Raw genomic sequence first — 24,099 nt, forward strand, 5'->3', positions numbered from 1 at the left:
AAAAACTTTAAAAAATATTTTAATATTAAGCTTAAATGCTACAGTTTAGTTAATTTTGAGGAATAAACCACATGTCTTCATTAGCTCTTATGGACCAAACAACTATGACATAAAACCAACCCTTTCCTCACCTTCTGGGGATTTTCCTTACGTCTGAAATGGCACGGAAAATTCCCAGTGTAGCACTTTGACAGAATTGAAAGGACAGAAGCTTGAATACCACTGCACTGGAGGAACAAGTTGCATTTAAATAATGACGATGATACTAATCATACAGATACCTTCTGAAAGCAAAACAAAAACAGCTTCTTTGAAATTTCAATTGTTTTAAAAAATACTTTATCACTTCTTATGGGCTGAAGAACTGTGTTTGGAGGGGGGATAACACTGATTCAACCAAAATCTTATATGTCGATTTCAACTGAATCAACACATAAGAACAGCTCACACGGCTAGGAAGAAAAATAAGGATAAAATGTCTATTAACTCAGATTAAGCCTATTACCTCTGGCTCTAATGTCTTCTCAAAATCTGTGTACAGCTCCAAGTTTTATTGATGTACCATTAAAAATACTGTCTATCTAATTCATCATTTCCATTTGGGAAAGAACTGAACACTTTCTAGCATTCAATTCTCTTCCAATTCAAAAGTTTCCAAGTTCTACTGTTTAATGAAAATTTTGCATTTTAGGTCCATTCAACAATGAGTATCATATCTCCTGTACTTTCACCTCTCCTTTCTAGCAGATTTTCACTCTACTCAAAATGATTGCTCTGCTGACAGAGATCAGATGAATTTTGGCATTTGATTTCAGAATGTCAAGGTTTTGAACAAGTTTTTTTTTTTTTTTTTTTTTGGTAGTTGTTGGCGCATCGGCTTCTGTGGCCATAATGCACCTCCCAAGGTTTTTGCAGTACTTTGATCCAAGCCCGAGGCGGGATTCGAACCCACGACCTTTGGGTTGCCAGGTAGGCACTTTACCCACTCGGCTAGCCTGGTCGGCTTTGAACAAGTGATCACATGGAAGATTCCTGAATAACCTACATGTTCTTTGCAGGTTATTCAGGAATAATGCAACAGCTTTCATTTCTGCATACATATAATTAATTATAAAAATGCATACTCAAAGGATTTGCAGTGTATATTCTGAGCCTTCAAATTTCCTGATGTTATACTATACTATGTGATTCCTAAAATGCCATATGGGCTCAGACAATCATTCCATGAAAGGATTAAATGCTACGAGGATAATGAGAGGCAGCCAGAGAAGTAACTATATTAAGTAATTAAAAGTTTCATTACTTTATTAAAAATTTAATCCAAATTTCATGTTTTATAAATGGATAGTATAGCAGCAATAATTCAAGTTGCTATAATTTGTGAATTTTTATTTTTTTAAGTTTAATGTACTTTCAGAACATGTAATCATTTAACCATTGTGCCAAAAATAAACGATACCTCACCCAAACCAAAGAGATAGAAAATTGCTACTAATATGAAATTAAATTTTACCTCATGCTTTTGAACATCGAAAACATCACAAATCTGGCTCCATTAGGTTTGAGTAGACCATTTGTAAAATTTTACATGATTCGGAGTATTTATACATATATACATACCTGAAGCAAATGCTTTTAAAGCTTTAACTGCACCACCCCATGCTCCACCAAGTGACACAAGTGCTTTAATATATTTATCTTTCCATTCTTGAAGCTGATGATTCATGAAGAAAAGCATTACAGGGCATCCCATGCTATGACAGACAAGAATTACTTCTTTATTGCCATTTTTTCTGTACGTATCCTCTATCAGATCTTTAACATTTTTCAGATATTGTGACATTTCATCTATACAAAACATAGAAAAAAAAAAAACCACTTAAACTGGTGATTAGAAATAATTTAATGCATTATACTTTTGTTATAATTGGGGGGGGGGGGGGGGGGAGAGAGAGAGAGAGAGAGAGAGAGAGAGAGAGAGAGAGAGAGAGAGAGAGCTGAGCATATTACTATTCCTTGTCAAAAAAAAAAAAAAAACATTTCAATCTTGGGTTAAATGAAAATATGAAACTTTAAAACTTCAAAATGCTAATTCACGTATTTATAATTAACATCTTTATGCCTGGTTGTATACCGGAAAAAGCTGTTAGGGTGAGGAAGAAAATAGCTGTAGACAAGAATGATAACATTGCAAAAGACATGCCTTCATGTTCAAAATGCTTCAATATTATTTATTTATAGTAAATAAGTCAGAAGGTCGCTTTGCTCCCTTCTGCCTTGTGTCACATGAACCATTTATACATGTTATACGTTTTTATATTTTAATTTTTTTAGTGGAGGAAACCCCCCACACTCCATTCTTCAGCATTTTTGATTTGTTCTCCATTAATACAAAAATTTTAGCTGCAGTCAATTGTCCATGCGAAATGATGTTAACTTAGGGTGACCAGATTTATAAAACAAAAAAACAGGACACTCGTGGCGAGTTGACATGATTGGACTGTCATACTAATTAAAACTATCTTCTTGTACTCGTTTCATGCTAACTAGCCATAATTGTTTAGCTTGATTAAAATTAATATAGGTTAGTTACATATTTATTGCTGTCTTAGTCTCACATTAAAACTGTCAAATTACGCAAATCTTTGAGTAGATGGTCCAGGATATACACTATTAATATTTTTGCCATATTTTTTAGATGACTGAATTTCTTCTAAAAGATTTGGCTGTTCCTTTATGAAATTATAAAAGTCCATACAAGAAATGTCTTTAAAATGTGTTTTTGTTATTAATATTGCCTGTACAGTTTCAACGGACAACTAGTTCCCCTTCATCAGTCCAAAATGCACTCATTAAAGAAAGCGCCCTTTCTAATGATGCATTTATGCCCGTATTCTGGGCACAAATGCATCAGTGTGTTTGTTTGGGGATTTATTAGGTGCATCTGTGGTCATAGTGCACCAGCATCATTAGAGAGGGTGTTTTATGAAATTATAAAAGTCCATACAAGAAATGTCTTTAAAATGTGTTTTTGTTATTAATATTGCCTGTACAGTTTCAACGGACAACTAGTTCCCTTCATCAGTCCAAAATGCACTCATTAAAGAAAGCGCCCTTTCTAATGATGCATTTATGCCCGTATTCTGGGCACAAATGCATCAGTGTGTTTGTTTGGGGATTTATTAGGTGCATCTGTGGTCATAGTGCACCAGCATCATTAGAGAGGGTGTTTTATGTGTATTATGTTCCCAAATCTAATGTTTTCATTGTCTGAATTGTCTCAGTCCACCTGTCACACCACATTTCTTCCACTGATCAATCTTAGATTCATATATTGTTCACATGATTCACTTCATTGAATAGTCTTCATCTATTACTTTTAGTATGTTGGTGTCAATTGTGGATATGTTTTGAACACACTGTTGAACAACACACCAAGATGGAAGGATATTTAACAAAACCCATTTAAAGTCACACAGCTCTGCAAAAGGCTTGGCCCAGTTTTCCACATATTCTAGGAAAGTATCATAGAAGTTGGTGAAAGTTTCAGCAAATTCAACATCTGTAATGACACCATCCTCTATCAGTTGGTTTTTTGAGGTCCAGGACAGCAGATAAAAAAAAAGAAAAAGAAAAAAGTTGCTCCTTTCTATTGAGAATTTATTCTGTCGGGGCAATCAGTTCTTGTGCCACTTCACTTCTACAATTGTCCTCTCATTTGATCTTTTTGATAGTGTTATTACACATTTTAAGTTGGCTGTGAATGAACCTGAACCAGAGAAGGGACTGTAGATTATTAAAAAAATCCCTCAAGAGTTTGGGACTTTTAGCAAGGAAAGCCTTCACATCCTCACACTTTCTAAAAGTTGCTTGTATTCCATTTCAACAAAATTGCAGAAGGATTTCAGCACCTCAACTCTATTAGTGAAAACATGAAAATGTTGAAACACCTTGTTAATAATTGATTCCACATCAATTGGCAACATATCAGCACTTGTTTGCAAAGCGTTATGCATGACATGTGCAGCACAGCCTACTCCCAAGATGTTCCTTTTCATGTTCTTGCTTAACTTATGAAAGACATTCTTGACTTTTCTCACAATGCTTCCGAAGTTGGTGTTGCAGTTGTCAACCACAAGATGCTATTATCTTGTTGGTTAACTTGTATTTCTCCAATATGGACAGAATGTGATCCACTAATATCTCAGACGTTTCTCCTACAAGATTTTGGAATTCCAACAATTTCACTTTTATTCCTTTCTTAGATATAAAGTACCTCACCAAAACTGGGACCAACTTCAGGCTTCAGTGAATCTACCATAGTGGATACATATTTTGCCTCACATAAGTCACTCATCACTTCACGAAATATAAATGGAGCTAGTACATTCACAACTATACTTTCACATTTTGTTCTTGCATATGTGAAACTTTTTGAGAATAAGTTTCGCATGATGGTAGATGTGCTGTTTGTTTGTTTGTTATTTGGTTTTTAGGAGCACTAGCAACTAAGGCCATATTGCTCTGTGAATATGCGGTGGTCATTCCCTGACCTTTCCGCATCCTCCATATTTGGTGGTGACGGGCTCGAACCCCGGTCTAATCAAGAAGCGTGTGCTACGCACTGCTGCTCCTTCCCACCTGGCTACAGGGGCGCCAGTAGATGTGCAATCCACTGATTTAAATGAATGGTTATACTTGATACAATGGAAAGCTAGCAATCCTTCTTGTGCAGCAGGAAGTTTCCATTCACCATTTACACTTTGTTGTTTCGTCATGAAAGAGATTAGTTTACGGCATGCACTTTTTGCTGCAACTGCTTCTTTGTTGTGCTTCTTTTTAGCAGTGTGCTGTGTAATATCTGAATGACCACCATGTTCAATAGAAAATTTAGTGGTACAAACAGTATATAAAACTTTACCGTTAACATTATGACTTTCAGTTAGGAAAGAGAATTCTTGTTCCAATGTGTCCGTGAAACTACACTTTTGCTTGGGCATCAGCTGAATTTATAATTAATTACTAGACCCTTCAAATAATGTTACTGAGTTTACATCACCACCAACAACACATCAATACTTTGAAAAATGCCAGAGAAAATACTAGAATTCACTTGTCTATTGCGTTGGCCATGCTACAAACAAAAGCCAACTGTTGTATTCTCGACTCTCGTGTGCATTATAATGCCATCTGTGGAAACTATGTGAATGCCATCTGAATCACATCTTAATGGATTGCAGTGCCATCTATTGGAAGTAGGGCAAGCCTCTTTACTAATTTGCAAAAAATTGCATAGTCAGGTTAGAGTTTACAAAAAAGAGGAAAAATAAGAGAAATGGGAAACGCTTAAAAAATTGGAACATTTGGCGTCCCGTTAAAAACGGGACGTCTGGTCACTATGTTAAGTCAACACCAATCTTAGATAATGTTTGACCTTGACTTTTGTTTATTGTCATACTAATAGCCAATTTCACAGGAAACTGTGTTCATTGAAAAATGAAGTTATATTCCCCTCTGTTTGAATACATTAATCTGTGGAATATATGTTTTCGACCCAGCTCTGTCACCTGTGATGTGTTCACAAACCAAACATTAGACAACTCACTAAATTAGACCAGACCACCAAGAACAAGGTCTATCTACAGTTCTCCTCTTGTTTGTTGACTTGTATGATGCTTTTATTAAAGATTCCTGAATGTAATTTGCCAGTTCAGCAGCCATTTTATTTTCAAATGAATCCGATGGATTGGGGAAATCCAGATTAAGTCTCCAAAATTTGTTCTATTAATTTTTCTGAGAGAAAATCTAAATCAGTTCTGGAAGCGACTGAGAATGAAAATCATAGCAATGTGCTGATTTAACAAAATAAACTATCGCATAGTGATTGCTAATAGTCCAATGTGTAACGACTGACCATTCTGATATTAGATTTATCAAAGAAGAGGAAACCAAAATGGCAACTATATTTGACTTGCCTGTCAAGCTACTATAGGTATACTGCTAGCTCTGTTAACCACAGTTAAACTGTGACTGCTTAAAAGTCTTCCAAAAGAATGCCTCAAAAATCAAAAATCTTTCAAAAGACTGCCTCATAAGCTCGATTTGTCATTAACATCTGAGGCTATAAGAATCTTTTTATGACCTATAAGTGTAGTTGCATATTCCAGGTAATTGAGAGCATCATTAAAATCGTTGATAGGAGGACAATATAGAGATATTAAATAAAATGACATAGAATGGTATGTTATTAGAACACAAATAGCACATGCACAGCAAACCTTATTGATCACTGTAACAGCAATCCTTTTATTAAAAACAATAACACAAGTTTTTGGATTAACCAATACCGGTTAAATTACCCTTGCTTTTATAGGAAAAGCAATTATTTTAGATTGCCCATTATTTACTTTAACAGAATAAGGTTCTTGAATAACTACAATAAAGCTCAAAGCACAGAAAAGGTGTAATATATTAGTGATAAGCTGATAGTTGTAGAATGTGTGTGGAACCAAGTGAAATGATGTTAGTACAAATATATATGCCAACAACAGAACATGAGGTAAAGAAGATTTATAGGCAACTAGAAAATTTAATTCAGACAGAAATCAAGCAGATAGATTTTTGATTATGAATGATTGAAATGCAGTGGTTGGAAAGGAGGAAAATATGGGCTGGACAGGAACAATCAGAGAGGAGAAAGGTTAGTAGAATTTTGTGGGCAGAATGACCTAACAATAGCAAATATTTGGTTTTGAGAAAACCAAAGGAGATATACAAGAAAAATGCCTGGGGGGGGGTGTCAAAAAACATTTCAAATGGACTATATCTTGATCCAGGAACAGATACTGTGTAAAAACTCATAAAACATACTGAGAACCAAACACACATTCTGATCATAATATTATGCCAATGGATGTGGAATTAAAGTTGAAAAAGAAAAGAGGGAAAAAAAGAGAAAAGTTGAATGATAAGAGGGGCAAAGGATGATGACAGAAGATGGACGTGGAGAATAAGAACAACAAAGAAGGATATTAAAGAGGAAAAAATTAAGGGAAAGGATGATTAGATGGATAATGAAAGCATAAATGGCAAAAAGACAATAAACTTGTCTGTTTGCCATTTATACTTTTATTATAAGAAACAAAATAAAGAAAACAGTTGAAGTGATTTTGGCCAGGGGAGTAACACCTAAGAAATGGAGACAAGAGTGAAATGGAAAAATGTTAACATTGAAGATTATAAGAGAAGATAGAGGAGATTAAAAACAGGCTTAGACAGGTAACAGAAATAGCAAGAAAGGAATGGTGGTATCAATTTTGGAGGGAATTAGAAGTATTAGAAAGGTTGGGAAGGTACAGTTTAATACATGACAGTGTAAGGAGTATGAGCATGGAAAAAATGGGAAGAGGTCAAGGTGTTATAGAAGGAAGGAAGGAATGGGAGGGTACTAAGAAAACCAGAGGAAATAAAGGGGAGAAAGAGAGGTGGAATATATAAGGGGGTTATATGGGTCCAGCAAGTGATTTTGATAATGTAGAATAATGATTAAAGACAGCTTGGAGTCATCATAATGAAGCAAGAGGTAATTACAGCATTAATGGATTTAATTTGATTTGGGTTTTACTGGTACAATCAGCTACGATGCACCAAACATTAAGGGAAATAAGGAAATAGGTACAGACAGAATTCCAGTGCATTTATAAAGCAACTAGAGGAAGCAGAAGACTATAGTAATGTCTTCCATGATAGTATAGTGGTTTTACCACTTATCATATTTAAAAGGGTCTGGATTTGATTCTCATCAGTGACTAAAGGAATTTCTGAAATCATCTTAATCAAGAATATAGTTAGCCAATTTCAGGGAACTTAGGGTTTTCCCCATGAGTTATTTGGGGTTTTCAGCCCACACAACATACAAATTGGCTTGTGAACAGACACTGCTACAGACATACACTTATACTGATATAAGTTATGCTTAGGAGCTGTTAACAATTATTATTACAGTACTGATACCAATAAAAAACAGGGGGGGGCATGAGGTAAAATGTAAAGTTTTAGAACTATAAATTTGGTACCTCATGTGGCAAAAATAATGATAAGAATATTAAATAGAAGGATGGGGGGGGGGGGGAGGAAAGAAAGATTGTAAGTAAACAAAGATGTATATATGTTTTATAGATCTGGAGAAGAGATTGGATAGACTGGCTTAAATTATTAAGTATACTGAATGGATAGGAGTGGAAGGACAGAAGAATGACTAGTACATTATATTGGGAGGAAAAAATTAACAGTGTGGGTAGGAAAAGATGACACTGATGGTGTAGAGATATGAAGAGAAACATGACAGGAGTGTTGTCTATCCCCAACTTAATTTAATATATATGTAAAAGAAATGGTTAAGGCGGCATTTGATTAAAGGAAATATGAAAGGAGGAGAGAGAGATTAAAAACATGGGGTGAAGATGGTGGGGAGAGGGGGTTAAGAAAATTACTAAGAGTGTTGGATATGCAGATGATATGGCATTGGTGGCAGATTCGGAGGAAGGATTGTAGAAATTGGTTTAACAGGCTAGTATAATGTCAGGTTTGGAGTAAAGTTCATAATGGAGAATGGAAGGTATTAGAAGATTGGAAAGTTCTGAGATGTAAATATGGGGGAGGATGTGTTGATAAAGTGAGAAATGAGGTTCTGAGAAGGGTGGCTAAGAAGAGATGATGTTCAATTGATATAATTAGAAGGAAGAAGAGAAATTCCAATATTAAGCCCATTTTTAGCTTGGAATATTGTCTTTTGATGTGGCTTTTTGGCAAATGAAGCTAGTAGTTGTCACTTTGAGATCTATAATGCTGTATAATCTCAAAATTCCCTCATTGTACTCAGGTTTTTCATTCAGTGGGATACTGATCTGGATTCATGGAAAGCACTGCCCATGCAACTTGCATCCTTCAAAAAGAGGGAATGCTGGTTTAACTTCAAGATGTGTAAATAGAACGGAGTCTAATCACTCCTCCCCTCCCATTTAAACTTTGTGTTTTATACATTTTGCCACACACTTGTGTAACATATTTTTATTTGCAAACCCCTGTCTAGATGGACCACAGTTGTAATTTAATCTCATTGCCAAACAATAAAATGAATATATATAAAAATTAGATTATAAACATGTTGCAAGTTGTGGGGGGGGGACACACATAGGGTGACTGATGAAAATTAAGATAGATGAATTGAGATGGGTGGTGGGGATATGAGATAAAGAGGATGACTAAAGTTGGGGAGATAAGAAGTAGTTGTTGAACTGAATACTTGTACCTGCCCTTCTCAGAACACTGATGATAATCATTGGTAAAACTGTGCTTCCTCATAAAGCAATATGTACTTATGAAGCTGGTGATGCACAACAATCCAAGGAAAAATTCTAATAGGCAATGTAATCATGAGGTTGAAGAGCTTTAACAATTTGGAAGTGATATGAATTGAGATCCACCTGATGCACAATTGTGAAATCTGCATAGAAGTTATACGAGTGTAGCAGAAATACTTCAGATACTTTCCCTTGGATTATATTTTCTCACCCAATTGTATCTTGTTTTAAATAGATGCTCTATGGTAGATATGTATGAAGACATGATTTCTCTCAGCCATTAGTTTACTCTCATGAAGACCACTAATCGCTGAGAGAAACTGTCACCTATATTCTACAACTGCCAATCTGGGGTTTCTCTTGCAGAATCCCTAAAAGGAATGAATATCTATGTATTTTACATTTGTGAATGTTGTGTTAATAGTTTAATCACAAAAGGAACTACTGTAAGCACTTTTCCAATGAATAAAACACAGTTACAAGACAGATACACTATGATCTGATCAACTGAGAGCATCATAACCAGTGAAACAACCAGATACAAATGTTCAAGATATGTTATTTGCTGTAATTCTGCAATGAGAATGGGATATACGATCAAATAACATTTTCAAGTCAAAATTGATTAATTATTATTATTTTTTTTATGAAAACCCCAAACACGAAAGGTATCAAAACCTATAGTACTTAGTACTGTGAATGGGTTGAAGGAGAAGTACAGGGGAAGGGGGATGCCGGAAACTTTGCTCTAGAGACTAAACATAGGTTTCACCACTTCAAGCCTCCAATAAGCAAAGTGGTGGTATTTCACCGGTTGATGAAAGTCATCTACCACCTTGACTTCTCTCCTTAAGTTTACCTATTGTTTCACAGAATACCCTGTATATCCATGGATAGATTCATAAAATGATACACAGACCAGCATAGCAGTTGAAGAAATGTCCTCAAATTCCAACAGAGTTTTACTGTACTAGACCATTAGTATTTAATTTTGGACTCAATTTATTCACTCTTTTTTTACAGAAATCGGGACTAAATTAAAAAAAAAAAGTAAAAGAATAAACTGGAAACAGATTTAGATAAACAAAAATACAACAGAGGTGGCAAAAAACCAACAGATTTTAATAGCTAGATAACATTAATCATTTATTATTTTTATATAATAACTTACTGGGAGCCTTCCTATAATCATATGGAGCCCCTCTGATATTAATACCCCTCTCATATCCTGCAGCTACAAGAGTCTCTACAATGCTTGTAAAATAAGCACCTGTAAAACAAATCAAAATTGATTAAATAGCAAAGAAGATGAACTTTGAAATATAAATTTCAAAGTTATTTCAGCTTGCAAAGGTACATCATTACTTTTCAAAACCTATACATATCTGTTACAACAACACAAGAAAATAATTTAAATAAATAAAAAAGTAGTGTTACAGTTTCTTGTTCACCAAACCTCTCTGCAAAAATTTAAGAATTAACATGATAAACTACAAAAGCAGAAACATTAACAAAAATACTAGAAAAGGCAGCATTGAAATTTAATTAAAAGACTGGTATGAAATTAATATCCATGCTAGCCATTAGTTGTTCAACATTCAAAGAAACTGAGCAAACTGAAAAAAAAAATTTCAGAAACTTGGATACAGTAAAATCAAAATCCAGCATTCTTTGAAAGTTTTACAAAACAGCCCAAAATCTAGAAATTGTTAAGCCTTCCATTTCATCAAGTGTTATATACAATCACATGAAACTTTGTTGCATGTAACTTCCAAAAGCATCACATTTCCCGATTTTAATCAAACGCTATAATATATAGAGCTACTGTAATTTTCAAGGTGAGTCACAAACCTGAATAATGCATATTTTTAATATCTGTATATATTTTTTAAACTTAAAGATTATAACACGATGCTGAAAACTTCTGTTATTTGTGCAATTATCTATTGTGGGCTTGGTAATTATGAAACATTGCTCATCTTGGGAAACTTTCAATGAAAAAAAAATTTCATGAGCATCATATTTTCACAACTTACAGCTTCTGACTTGCAAAAATCTGGATAAGGCAATTGTAAGCAGGAGGGAAATAGATTTTTTTTTATTCCAAAACAGGAGGAGTTTTTCTGAAGTCCACGATGCACTACAAACACTAAATTTCACTAATTACAAATTAGTGAATTTTGTAATTAGTGAAATGCTTGGATTTTCTGTTAGACATCAAATAATTTTGATTGCTTCAAGGAGAAGTTATGAACTCAGTTGTTTATCTTCAAACCTGGCTGAATATTCTCACACTCAGCATTGCTATGAGGAACTGTTAAAATGCTAAGAATGACTAAGGATAATTTTTTTATATTTCAAGCTTCCTTGTGCACTTGTCAGTTGTTCCTCTACCAACAACCACTAAGCATCAATTCTTTCTTATTTCATAATAATGCCCAGTTACTTCTCATGCTGCAACTGACAGAATTTGATGCTGCAAAATATCAATTTCTCTATCTTTAAAAAATTGGAAACCTGTCCAAAAACTTGGAAATTTGAAAAGGATGCATTGCCAATCAATGAAATTTGTGCTATCTCTGCATTTATAACACTATTTTTCAATGGGAACTTGTGTGCCATGTAGTCACATGCAGCAATGAAGTACTTCCTCACTTAACTAAAGAACAGAATCTTCTCCTCTAGTTTTGATTCTCCACAAACCATGGCAGCAGAAATACCAATGACTAAGTCATAATCATTCTTCTGTTTCAGCCAGCTATGGTAATCAACTTGGAAAAAAAAAAAAAAAAAAAAAAAAATATGGAAGCCTTAAGATGTGAATTCCATTGTAAAATAAATTTGCCCATAACATTATCAACATATATAAGAGTAATGATAGTATGTGAATGAGAGGTACATTGGATTGAAGGGATGTTCAGAGTTTCAAACAGAATAAAATTTAAAAGAAACAAGCATATTATCAGCTTGTGTGCCCACAGGATGTATTTCATCAAAGACTTTTTCCAAGGAAAATATAAATAAATAAAAAAACTCCTATTGGAATCTGCATTATAAACTTTGGAAAAGTGGTGTATAACCTATAACCTTCTCATTCATTGTTACTTTGTTAAAAAAAAAAAAAAAAAAAAAAAAAAAAAAACAGGGAAATTTTCTACTGGATGGAATGTTGTAAATTACAAAAAAATACAAGTGAGCAGCCAACTGGTGTTAGTAAATGAAATTTCCACAACAAAATTTGTGTCTATAACCCTAACTAGATTGCCTTAAGGTTTAAAATAAAAACAAAAAGTAAATGTTTCATTTGAAATTGTATAATTTAGCAATTTTCAGAACAGATAATACCATTTAGAAATTAGCAACATAGATCAAACAATACACAACTACATTTGCAAGGTGAACATTAAAAAAAAAAAAAGAGCCAACTTTTGGCAGAGAGCAGTAATTAACCACAGAAAATATTAAACACTACATACCGTATTTTCTCATGTATAAGGCACACCTTAATTTTGGGGCCCAAAATTTGAAAAAAAAAAATATTTATTACATAAAGTTATTGAACTCAAGTTTTATTCATCATAAAATTCATACAACTCATCACTGTCAAAACTCCCATCCATTAGCTTGTCCTCATCTGTGTCTGATGACGAATCACTGTCTTCATATATTGCCTCGTCCTCAGTTCCATCTATGGCATTTGAAATGCCACACTTCTTAAATGACTTGACAACGATCTCAATCTTGATATAATCCCAGGATCTTTTCACTCAGGTACAAACTTCTCCTATAGTTGGTTTCTTCACTCTTCCTGCTGGTGTCAAATTGTCCCCAGAAGACTTCATCCATTGGTTCCATTTGTCTCTCATGTCAGCTTTGAAGGGTTTGTTAATGCTTACATCAAGTGGTTGGAGCTGGGATGTCAAGGAATGACGGCAAGTTTTGTTTTTTGCTCTGCAGCAATCTTCTTTGTATTTTTTATGTGTACCCTGAACTGATCAAGCACCAATAGGGCAGGTTTGCATAAGAGCCCACCTGATCTCCTGCTCCAAACTTTCTCAAACCAGATCTTCATCCCATCCTGATCTATCCAACCCTTGTCATGAACGTGGACAATCATTCCTCGAGGAATGTCTTCTTTTGGCATTGTTTTGCATTTGAAAATCAGCATAGGAGGCAGCTTGGTTCCGTCCGCACAACAAGCTAGAACAACTGTATAATGGCTCTTTTCATGTCCACTTGTCCTCACAGTTACAGTTTTCACCCCCTTCTTATCAACAGTTCTGTTACTTGGGACATAAAATTGAAGGGGGACTTTGTCCATATTTGCAATCTGTCCCAACTCAAACTGGTGTGTCTTCCGACATTGAATGACAAAACGATGAAATTCAAGGACCTTCTGCTCATAGCTTTCAGGCATCTTTTGGGCAAGTCTGGTGCATGTACGCAAGCTTAGTCCATTCCATTTCATGAACCTGAAGCACCATTGTGTTCTCCTTTGAAATCAGTAACTTCTTTTTCATCAGCAATTCTTCTTGCCTCATGCTGAACCATCTTTGTGGACAACAGGAATTCCAATTGCCCTTTGCTTCTCAATCTATATCTTCAATTCCCTCTCTAAATCAGGCCATTTTTCTGACTTGCCTCTAATGGCCTTCTTCTGCCATGGCGTTTTCAGTAAGGTTTTTTCTTCCCGTAGCCAGTCTCTGATTGTTTTCTAAGTTGGAGGAGGAGGAGGACCAAACTTACGTTCAGCAGCACGATTTCCATTCACTTTTACAAACTGGATCACTTTTAACTTGAATTCAGCACTGTACGAAAATCTTTTCTGAGCCATATTTGTGGGTAGAACGTGGCAAAACGTAACCAAATATACCGGTAACAAGTGCAAAACAATGAGCGCAAAGACAACAAGCGCGAAAAAGCGGGAAATGCAAGTAAAAAAAAAAAAAAAAAAAAGCTACAACCACTGTATAAGACGCATCCAGTTTTTAGATCCCAATTTTTCGAAAAAAATTGTGCGTCTTATACATGGGGAAATACAGTATTTTGTTCTGTGCAGACAAGATGACTAACATTTTTGAACACCTCTGGCAAATTAATTTATATGATGAATCTTGTTTCCAGCAATTTGCCTCCAGTTGGTAAGTAACCTACCCATCTCAGCCAACTGCTAAATACAAGTTAAAATAATGGTACGAACACAGAATATTATACAGTGCCAAAAATGAACTAGTTTTCATCAATTTCAACTATTACGAATATACTGATCTGACAATAGGTCTTCATACTATTATTTCAAGAGGCTTTTCTTAAATTAAAGAAACACTAGATGCAAGCTGGCTACCATGTCACGTCAAAAGCAATTAGGAAAATGAAGCTTGAAAATGGGTTTCAACCACTCCAGTATGCTATACAAAATCCCAATATTGATGTTGCAATAATTGTCCTCGGTCATTCAAAAGGTACAATTTAAAGCAGAAGATCACAAATTTTGACATCATCAAATCATGCAGTGATCTAAAATCCACTAGATTCAACATAAAATTACATCATACGTATCACCAAACACTAAAATAAACAAATGCTTTTATGTTTGCAGTATGTACACAAATAAAATTAATTTTATAATTTTTTTTATTCGTTTTATTCTAACTGCATGCTGTAACTATTTATATCACATCAAATGAAAAGGACCTCCAGTCACTTCCACCTATTCTACATATGCATAATATCAACTAAAATGGCTTCTACTGGGTCAAGTTTAAATTCATTAATCCATTTGGGAATGTGAATTGTTATATAAACAGTATCAACATGTTCGTGTTGTTTTGTTTTTGCAACAAAGCAACTAAGGCTAAAAAGCATCGGTGCATCATGTCAGTAAATTGCTCATATTCTGTGGTAGGTTTACTGGATAAAAAAACTCTAAATTTTTAGGAGGCAACTATTCCAACCCTTGCTCAAGACAGACAAACTGGTTATGTTGTGAACAAAGTCCACCCATTCACATACTGTCTTTTAATTTGAAAGTTTCTTCCTAGGAAATCAGCATTAACTTGCTTTACTACAAAAAATTATCACAATTATTCAGCCAGAAAGGGAGGAGGCAAAAACCTACTTACTTGGGGAAACTTTGCTAGGATCCAGCCATTCTACTGTTGTTGTATTTCCGAACCCAGGGACACGTAACTCAACACCAGGAGAGTTGCTAGTTGTTCTTGTTACATTGTCATACACCAACCTGTAATAGGTTAAAACATGCAAAATATTAATTCATACCTTTATAAATTAATGCTGATTGCTTGGTTTAGTAAAAAGGTAGATATGTCTATAACATGTAGTTTTCTCTGGTTTGTGAGAAGGTATTCTTGTTATTTGAGGAAGTCTCCAGGGTTTCTCCTATGTGCTGAAGTAGTGTGTGACGAGCAAACATGCCAAAGCCGGCAAGTGTGAATAAGTGTTGGTGTGTAAAGTTTGTGTGCGTTATGTTGAATGTTGATTGCTGGCATTTGTCAACTTTGTAGCCAGAGGGCAGTGAATATCTGCTGCCCACTGACTCCTATTCCATGCCATGTGAAGGTGTGCCAAGGACCAACCAATAAGTAAAGACTCTTAATGGGATAAAAAGCAAACTTGTTATCCCAATAAATAAGGAAAAATGAAAAGGAAGGAACAGTGTGATAAGTAGGGGTAAGGGAATGGATGGGAAAGGAGAAAAGCAAGGGGATGAAAGAATAAGAGTAAATGGGCCTGTTGTACTAGAATCCAAAGAGATAAAAATAAAATAATAACGCATATATCCAGTGAACTATTTTAATTAACTTTGGAGCTTTCGAGGCTGAATGAGATGGGGATGAAAGAAATTGGCATCCCCATAAGAAGAAGAAAGCAAGATTTTGAAGAGCAAGGAATATAAGACACTAGTGGACAAAGCTTACGCAGTTTGGCAAGGTCACACAACCAGATGAAAAGTAAAACTAATATACACATTATTTACAGAGCCAATAATTTAACATTTCTCTCAACTAGAGAAGAATAGACAAATCACTATTTACAGTGATAAATAAATACCAAATTTGAAATTAAAATTAAAACTACAATCATTTTTGGAAATTAATTTAATTATTGCAGGAAGGGTGCTTTCACTCCTGCACTTATGCGAAGAAGTAATCATATGACACAAGTCATCAGTTACAACACTAACATTCTATGAGGCAATAATGATGAAATCAGCTTTAGCATGAAACTCCATCCATTTTAGAATATACACTTTAATCAACCCTATCAAGTAGGTTAGCCAACACACATACACCTAAAACAGAACATAAACATACAGCATGTATCCTTTCCATGCTTAAATCGTCGTAAGTTTCACCATACTGCCCAACAAATCAACAATTAACACAAACAAATCAAACCTTATCCTAAGTTTGGTCCTTACAATCAACTCAAGGCCAAAACAGAAAAAGATATCTATTACTCACACAAAGCTAGATACAGAGACCTAAGGATCTTGTCTTATCAAGATCTGTCATATCTACAGCTTGGACAAACCAATCATCAATTTCCACAATACTTCTGAGAGACAATGTCGCATACAGGAAAGAGAAAACCAACCATGTAAAAACCAAGTTCCATATAGAGTAGCTAAGTATCAGCAATGCAATCCAAGTTCAATAAACATAATACAGTCACACCCCAACTTACGTAAGGGTTGTGTTCTGTGGAACCTATGCAAGTCAGAATTTCCCTAAATGCTTATGCAGTACTCTCATTGATTGAAGAAAAAAAAAAAAAAAAAAGAAAAGTTTGACGAACGTGTAAATAGAATTATTTATTCAATTTTTTTTTTTTTATTTCATGCACAGGAAAAATTACAAAAGTGTACAAAATTATAAAAAGAGAGAGGGGAGACAGGCATAACATCAGCAAGTTTTACCTTTCCAGCATCGTTGCCAGAATTAACTGCTGTTATGCATGCTGCTGTGGAAGTTTAGAACTGTGCAGATTTAGAAGGGGTTTTTTCCAACACATCACAAAATTTCTCTGCAGCCGCAGATTTTGCACTGGAGACTTTACCACATACTTTAATGTTTTGGAAACCAGTGCAATGCTTGAACCTATTAAACGACCCATTGCTTGCCACGAACTTGGCTTGGGATTTGTCGTACTTTTCCTTAATATCTTTATAAATACTTCTTGCTTTTGCTTGAATGGTCAATGGACTCGGGGGCACTTGCTTCTGAATCTAATTTTCCATCCATATTATTAATAGCTTTTCCATCTTCGATATAGCACCTGAATGCTGTTTTGTGAGCATCTTAAATACGTTGATCCTTTAACATGTTCTTTTATATACACACTGTCCCTTAAAATAGTATTCACTGTTGAAGCAGCAAGACCTAATTCCATGCAATAGATGACAAACTTTGTCCTGCTCCGTAATTCTTAATTAATCATCTTCATTTCTAAATCAAATTTGTTTCGTTTCCTAGCACTGCCAGCACTTGCACTTTCCATTGGTCCCTTTTCCTTCACCATTGTAATAAGTAAATAGGAATGAAGAGAAGATTTCACTATAATACCGTAACGTAAAAACCCACAGAATTCCAATTATCGGTATTATCGCAAATGCAATAAGATTGAGTTTACTACTTGTTTATAATAGATTGCACTAACAGAAAAGCCCAAATAAACCAGAAAGTGCAAATTGTTTTATGGTAGTGACCTCCAGAAATGTGTTTTAGAAAAATATCACAAAGGCATTCAAAATTGATTCTTATAACAGAACGTATGATGATGAAAATATAGTGCAATTTATCATAAAAATTACATTTTTAGTGAGATAAATAGCTTAGTTATATAGCGAAAAGCTCAACTTCCAAGGTCTTGGAATGAATTACCACAAAAAAACAAAATGTGTTATTGGGTTCACATTACAACGATTTTTTTAAGTTTGCACCAGCCGGCAAAAACTTGCGTAAAGTGAAATTTCCGCAAGTCGAGTATTACTTAGGCCGGGGAGCGACTGTACTCAAGGACATATCACTTTCAAAAACAATTAAACCAATCATCTGTCAGATTCAATCCTAATATTACTAGGACTATAGTTTAACTTTTTGCAATAACGCACAAGCACATTTAATAGATCGCCAATACTCTTTCCAAGTTTTATTCTAGAATCACTAATCTGGACAGATACAGCGGACCCTTAATTTCGGTACAAAGATTATTTACAAGTATGTACAAAATTCCATTCATGAAACAACCAGCTCTATATCCTATCATTGTCTTCGATTAATCATAGCACCCACATACAAATTAAATAAGTAATGAACCACAATTGTGTCAGTCACTTCAAGGTATATCTCTATTCAATATAGATTTTCTTCTGTTTTAACAGCTTATCTGCATATTCACACAAAGCCATAAAATTATCCTAATTCTCTAAGAACTGAGTCCAACTGATTGAATCAAATATCCCAGTTAGGATTTGTAGCTCACATCTAATATCAAAATATATGCTACAGTCAAATAACAGATGCTCCATAGTCTCGGGAGCACCAGAGAGGAGTTGACCAAACCAAAAGAGAATAACTTGCTGTTAAGGTTTCCGTATCCTGTTAACAGAAACGTAACATTAAGACTAGGATTAAACCAGTTCATCAGTTTATTATAGTCCAAGACATGAGGAATGAATTATTTGCAATTCTACCTAACTCTGATTCACTCCAGTCTTGTTGCCAATCCAGAGAAGCCCCAGCTCTATCAGGGCCTGTACGAGAATTTTGGAGTGCACCCTATCCAACTTGAAATTTACAGCAAATCAGTGAATTTTCAGGGCATTTTGAAGAACTGCTTGATCATAACTTAAGCCGGCCTTTGGAGAAATTCACTCCAAAGCAATTCCCACATCCACTGGTAGATTTTTCCTACAATGATACTGCAGGTATTGAAAAATTACCACATATTGTACTGGTATCCTACAACAGAGAACCTGCGGAGCCGGTCAAAAACAAAAATCGCCACACCTGCAAAAGGTACTTTCTAACCGAACAATGATTAACTCTGGAGCCCAAGTCTCCAGCATCATAGCAAGTTAATAGTAAAAATAAACAAGAATAATACAATTTGAGAGTAGAGGGCTTTAGGCCACAGAAATTTTTGGTGATTCTCATTATTTTGTATTACATAAGATCAACACCTTGATCTTATGTAATACACATTTAGCATGATTAACAAAATTAAAGCGGTCATCCAACATAATTCCCAAATATTTAAAAGTATGAGTAATTTTAATTGCTTCACAATTAGGTTTGAACATGGGGGGGGGGGTCGAATGAAATTCAAGTAGCCTTTTAACAACAACTGATAAGTTTTAGGAATTTAAATGTTTAATTTATGTGTTAAATACTTTAAGTCATCCAACATATCATTAGCTCTGTTTTCTAATTCTGACCTTGATTATCCAGAAATTAACATAACAAGATCATCAACATATGCAATTTCCAGAACTTTTCTCAGTCCACAGAAAGCCACCCATCAAGGATCACGTTCCAGCAAACAGGGCCGAAAACGGATCCCTGAGGGCAGCCCCTAGTGACAGGTCTGGTCACAGAACAACAACCTGAAGTAACAGAAACAAATCTATCACTAAAGTAACTTGAAATAAACCAGTAAATAGGAACAGAGACCCCAGCCTCCCAGAAACTCCCCAAGACACTGCCACCAAATGGCATCAAAGGCCTCTTTGAAGTCCACGAAGAGGCCATGATCTTTTTGATTGCATCTATTGTGGACATTCCTTTCGTAAAACCAAAATGCGTTTTTGGATTTAACTCTTTAGCCCAATAATAATTTTGAAACCTTATTACAATTAATTTCTCCATAACCTTACCGAGAATCGGCAGAAGGGCGATAGGCCTATATGAAGTAGGTACATTTAGCGGCTTGCCAGAATTATTTAATAGCAGTTTCAGATTTACCAGTTTCCAAGGTTTTGGAAACACCCCCTCATTTAAACAAGTACAGTTATTTAGTAAATTTATTATGAGTTTAGGACAGACCTTCCAAACCCTCTTCAACACTGCTACTTCAAGTATGTCAACTCCGGGACATTTTCCATCTTTCACTGTGTTTATTGCATTTTCAATTTCAATTTGTGAGAAAGGATCCTCATAAATGTTGCCAACATAGGTTAAATGTTCAAGTCTCATTATAGTCTGTTCATTACTTTCAGGGACTGTAACATCTTGATGAACAATTCCATCAAGCAGAGCATTGATAGAATCAGACGAAGTACGTGTTTCGACATTAACAATTCGTGTATTAAGAATTTGCAGATAAAGGAACCACTAGGTGGGAGTGATCACAGTATACTCATGTGGGATTTACTTAAAGATTTAATTACCATCAGGGGTAAAGGAAAGGGTTTTTGCTTTCATAAAGGTGAGTACAGTGGTCTCAGAAAGTTTTTAAATTCTGTACAGTGGGATAAACTGACGATGTTACCAACAGTAAATTCTAAGTGGGAAGCATTTAAGAAATTAATCGTGGAAGCTACTAAAAGTTTCATACCTATTAAGAAATATTGTTCAAGGTTTAGGCCTAAATGGTTATCAAATGAACTAATGAGACTCTTAACAGAGAAGAAAAATGCATGGGATGCATATAAATTATCAAGTGACTCAGAAGCCTATGGCAGATATAAGCTAGTCTGTAATCAGGTCACAAAGGAGGTTAGGCAGGCGAAGACAGATTACGAGAAATCCTTGGCAAAAGATGCTAAGAAAAACAGCAAGGATTTCTTTACTTATATAAACTCAAAAAGGAAGGGGATGAATCTGATTGATCCACTTGATATCGATGGATCGACTGTTGATGATCCTGCCCAGATAGCAAACAAACTGAATGAGTATTTTGCATCTACATTCACACACGAGGAGTTATTAAGGTTTGGAAATGGCAGAAGGTTATCAAATTGTAGCAGGATACTTAATGATTTTGTAATAACTGAGAGCAAAGTGGAGGAGAAATTGTTGAAGTTAAACATAAGAAAAGCACCTGGGGTGGATGGGATCTATCCAGTTATATTAAAAAAGGCGGCAAAGCAACTAAGCAAACCCTTAACCATAATTATGAGAGCATCCTTTGACTCAGGAGAGGTTCCCACGGACTGGAGATGTGCAAATGTATCCCCAATTAACAAAGGGAGGGGATCGAAGGGTGACACGAGTAATTACAGACCAGTTAGTTTAACTTCTGTTCCGGGTAAAATAATGGAGTCACTGGTTAAAGATGCATTGCAGGATCATCTAGACAAGACTGCAGCAATAATTCAGACACAGCATGGGTTTGTTAAGGAAAAGTCTTGTCTGAAAAATTTGATAGGATATTATGATGTGGTTACAAAGGAACTGGATGCAAAAAATAATTTTGATATCATATATTTGGATTTCAGGAAAGCTATTGACACTGTTGCGCATGAAAGACTATTGTACAAATTGGAGCAGAATGGTATTAAGGGTAAGTTGCTACAATGGATAAAAGGATGGTTAAGTGGGAGAAGACAAAGGGTGGTAATCAATGGGTGCTGCTCTTCGTGGACTAATGTTATTAGTGGAGTCCCACAGGGTTCGGTGTTGGGTCCACTGTTGTTTTGTATATTTATCAATGATATTGATTTTTGTTTTGTTTGTTTGTTTGGGTTTTTTTGGCGCATTAGCAACTACGGCTATAATGTGCCAAGACTAGTCAACGATATTGATGAAGGTATATCAGGCTTAATGTCGAAGTTTGCAGATGATATAAAGGTTGGCAGGATTGTTAATGACAGTAATGGCAGTGTGCTACTGCAACAGGATCTAGATAATTTGGGCAGATGGGCTAAGAAGTGGCAACTGAAGTTTAACCTTGACAAATGCAAAGTATTGCATATGGGTAGAAGTAACCCCAGAGAAACGTACCAACTGTGTGGTACTACACTTAAGGTGGTAGGAAATGAAAGGACTGGGAGTAATTGTGCAGTCAGATATGAAGTTTTCTGAGCAATGCAGACAGGCTGCCAGGGCAGGTCATGGGGTTTTGTCAATGATATATAGGAATTTTGCTAGCAGGGAAAAGGAGATGATTATCCCTCTGTATAAGGCAATGGTCAGGCCACGCCTTGAGTACTGTGTACAGGTCTTGAGGCCTCATTTTAGGAAGGATGTAGATTTACTCGAGCGTGTACAGAGAAGGGCAACAAGATTGGTGAGGGGAATGAAGGGATCCTCTTACCAAGAGAGGCTTAAGTTCTGCAAATTGCAGTGGCTGGAGACTAGGCACCTGTGCAGTGATCTGATTGAGGTATAAGGCCTTGAATGGGTTGAGCACGCTGAATTCTGATGGGATCCTTCCACTTGTTCAGATTACGAACCTAAGGGGACATAAATTCAAATTAAGAAAAGACAGATGTAGAATAGATGTGTGGAAATTTTCCTTTAGCCAGCGGGTGGTTAATTGCTGGAACAAACTTCCATCTGTCGCTGTGCAAGTTGATAGGTTGAATAAATTTAAGGAGGAACTGGACAGGCATTTGGAGGGAATGGTGCGATTTTTTTTTTTTTTTTTTTTTGGCTGATGCTGCATAAGCTCATACACATGCTTTCTTGCTTCACATGCCACTACTACTACTACTACTATCTAAAGTTACAATAAACAAAAAAAAGTTTTGCCTGTATGTTTTTTCTCACAGATCAATTTATAGGGTAAACCCCAAGGATCATCTTTAAGCTTTTATTCAAATAACCATTCCCAAGCTGAACGCTTTTCTCTGTAAATACTATTAAAGTATGCTCTCCTTGCCGTTTTATACAGTTCGTCGAGATGCTCAATCTCCACCTGAGACCTATTACCTCTTTTAGCACGTTGATAATTTCTGCGAGTTGTCTTTAAATTTTTTCTGAGAGATGCGAGTCCCTCAGTCCACCAGGGAACAAAATTTTTCTTATGCTATTTCTTTTGCAATGAGGCATCACAAACTTTGCTTATAAGATTTTGTACTTCCATCTCCTACACACTAGCATTTAACCACTCCTATAATTTCAAATATCATCTGGAGAAGTGTATTCACATAATTTAGTATTAAAAGTATTCCAATCTGCCTCCTCAGTTTTATAACTGAGGGAAATCAAAAGAACATCTCAAGTAATGTGAGTCACAATTCACAGCAAATGTCAAAAGTTATGACATTATGGTTACTGGAAGCCCACATAGTTTGTGAGAAGGGAAAAAAACAAAAAACATTGAGAAAGAGTTGATCAGTGACCTTCTTAACCATTACACGCTCACAAGTCTAAATCATCATTTAATCAACACCGCAGATAGGAGACAAAGTGGTAGTGGTAAGAGTAAAAGAGTGGTTATAAATGGCCACTGCTCTTCTAACAATCATGGGTTGATGTGCTGAGTAAAGTTCCACAGGGGTCTGTGTTAGGACCCCTTATTGCTTTTAATATTTATTAATGGTACTGATGGTATTAATGATATTTCAAGACTGATATTTTAAGTTTGTTTAGGCAGGCAAGGTGGTAAATGGCATTAATTAAAGTCTACAGGTGTCATTTGTTGTTGCTGTAAGAATCTTTAAAAATATAGTTTCATATTCCTTAGTCCCTAACACATACACATGGCAAAATAAGTGCATACTGAACAAAAGGGTAAAATTGTTAAAATGCCAATAGTATCTTTACTCTTT

The 24,099-nt window shown here is 35.4% G+C and overlaps 1 protein-coding gene across 1 annotated transcript in view; it reads right to left on the reverse strand.

The window, feature by feature from the left end:
- Positions 1-24,099, reverse strand: part of LOC150082936 (lysosomal phospholipase A and acyltransferase-like) — a 55,431-nt gene that overhangs the window by 14,290 nt on the left and 17,042 nt on the right. Inside the window, exons 3-5 of the mRNA XM_090376921.1 lie at positions 15,485-15,603; positions 10,534-10,632; positions 1,621-1,848 (exon numbers count right to left, since the gene is read on the reverse strand). Of these exons, the coding sequence (XP_090233047.1) occupies positions 1,621-1,848; positions 10,534-10,632; positions 15,485-15,603 (446 nt within the window). The remainder of the gene's footprint in view (positions 1-1,620; positions 1,849-10,533; positions 10,633-15,484; positions 15,604-24,099) is intronic.

This window comes from Mastigoproctus giganteus, chromosome 7 (assembly GCF_048544385.1).
Source record: "Mastigoproctus giganteus isolate SK-2022 chromosome 7, ASM4854438v1, whole genome shotgun sequence".
In the NCBI taxonomy this organism is placed as follows: domain Eukaryota; kingdom Metazoa; phylum Arthropoda; class Arachnida; order Uropygi; family Thelyphonidae; genus Mastigoproctus; species Mastigoproctus giganteus.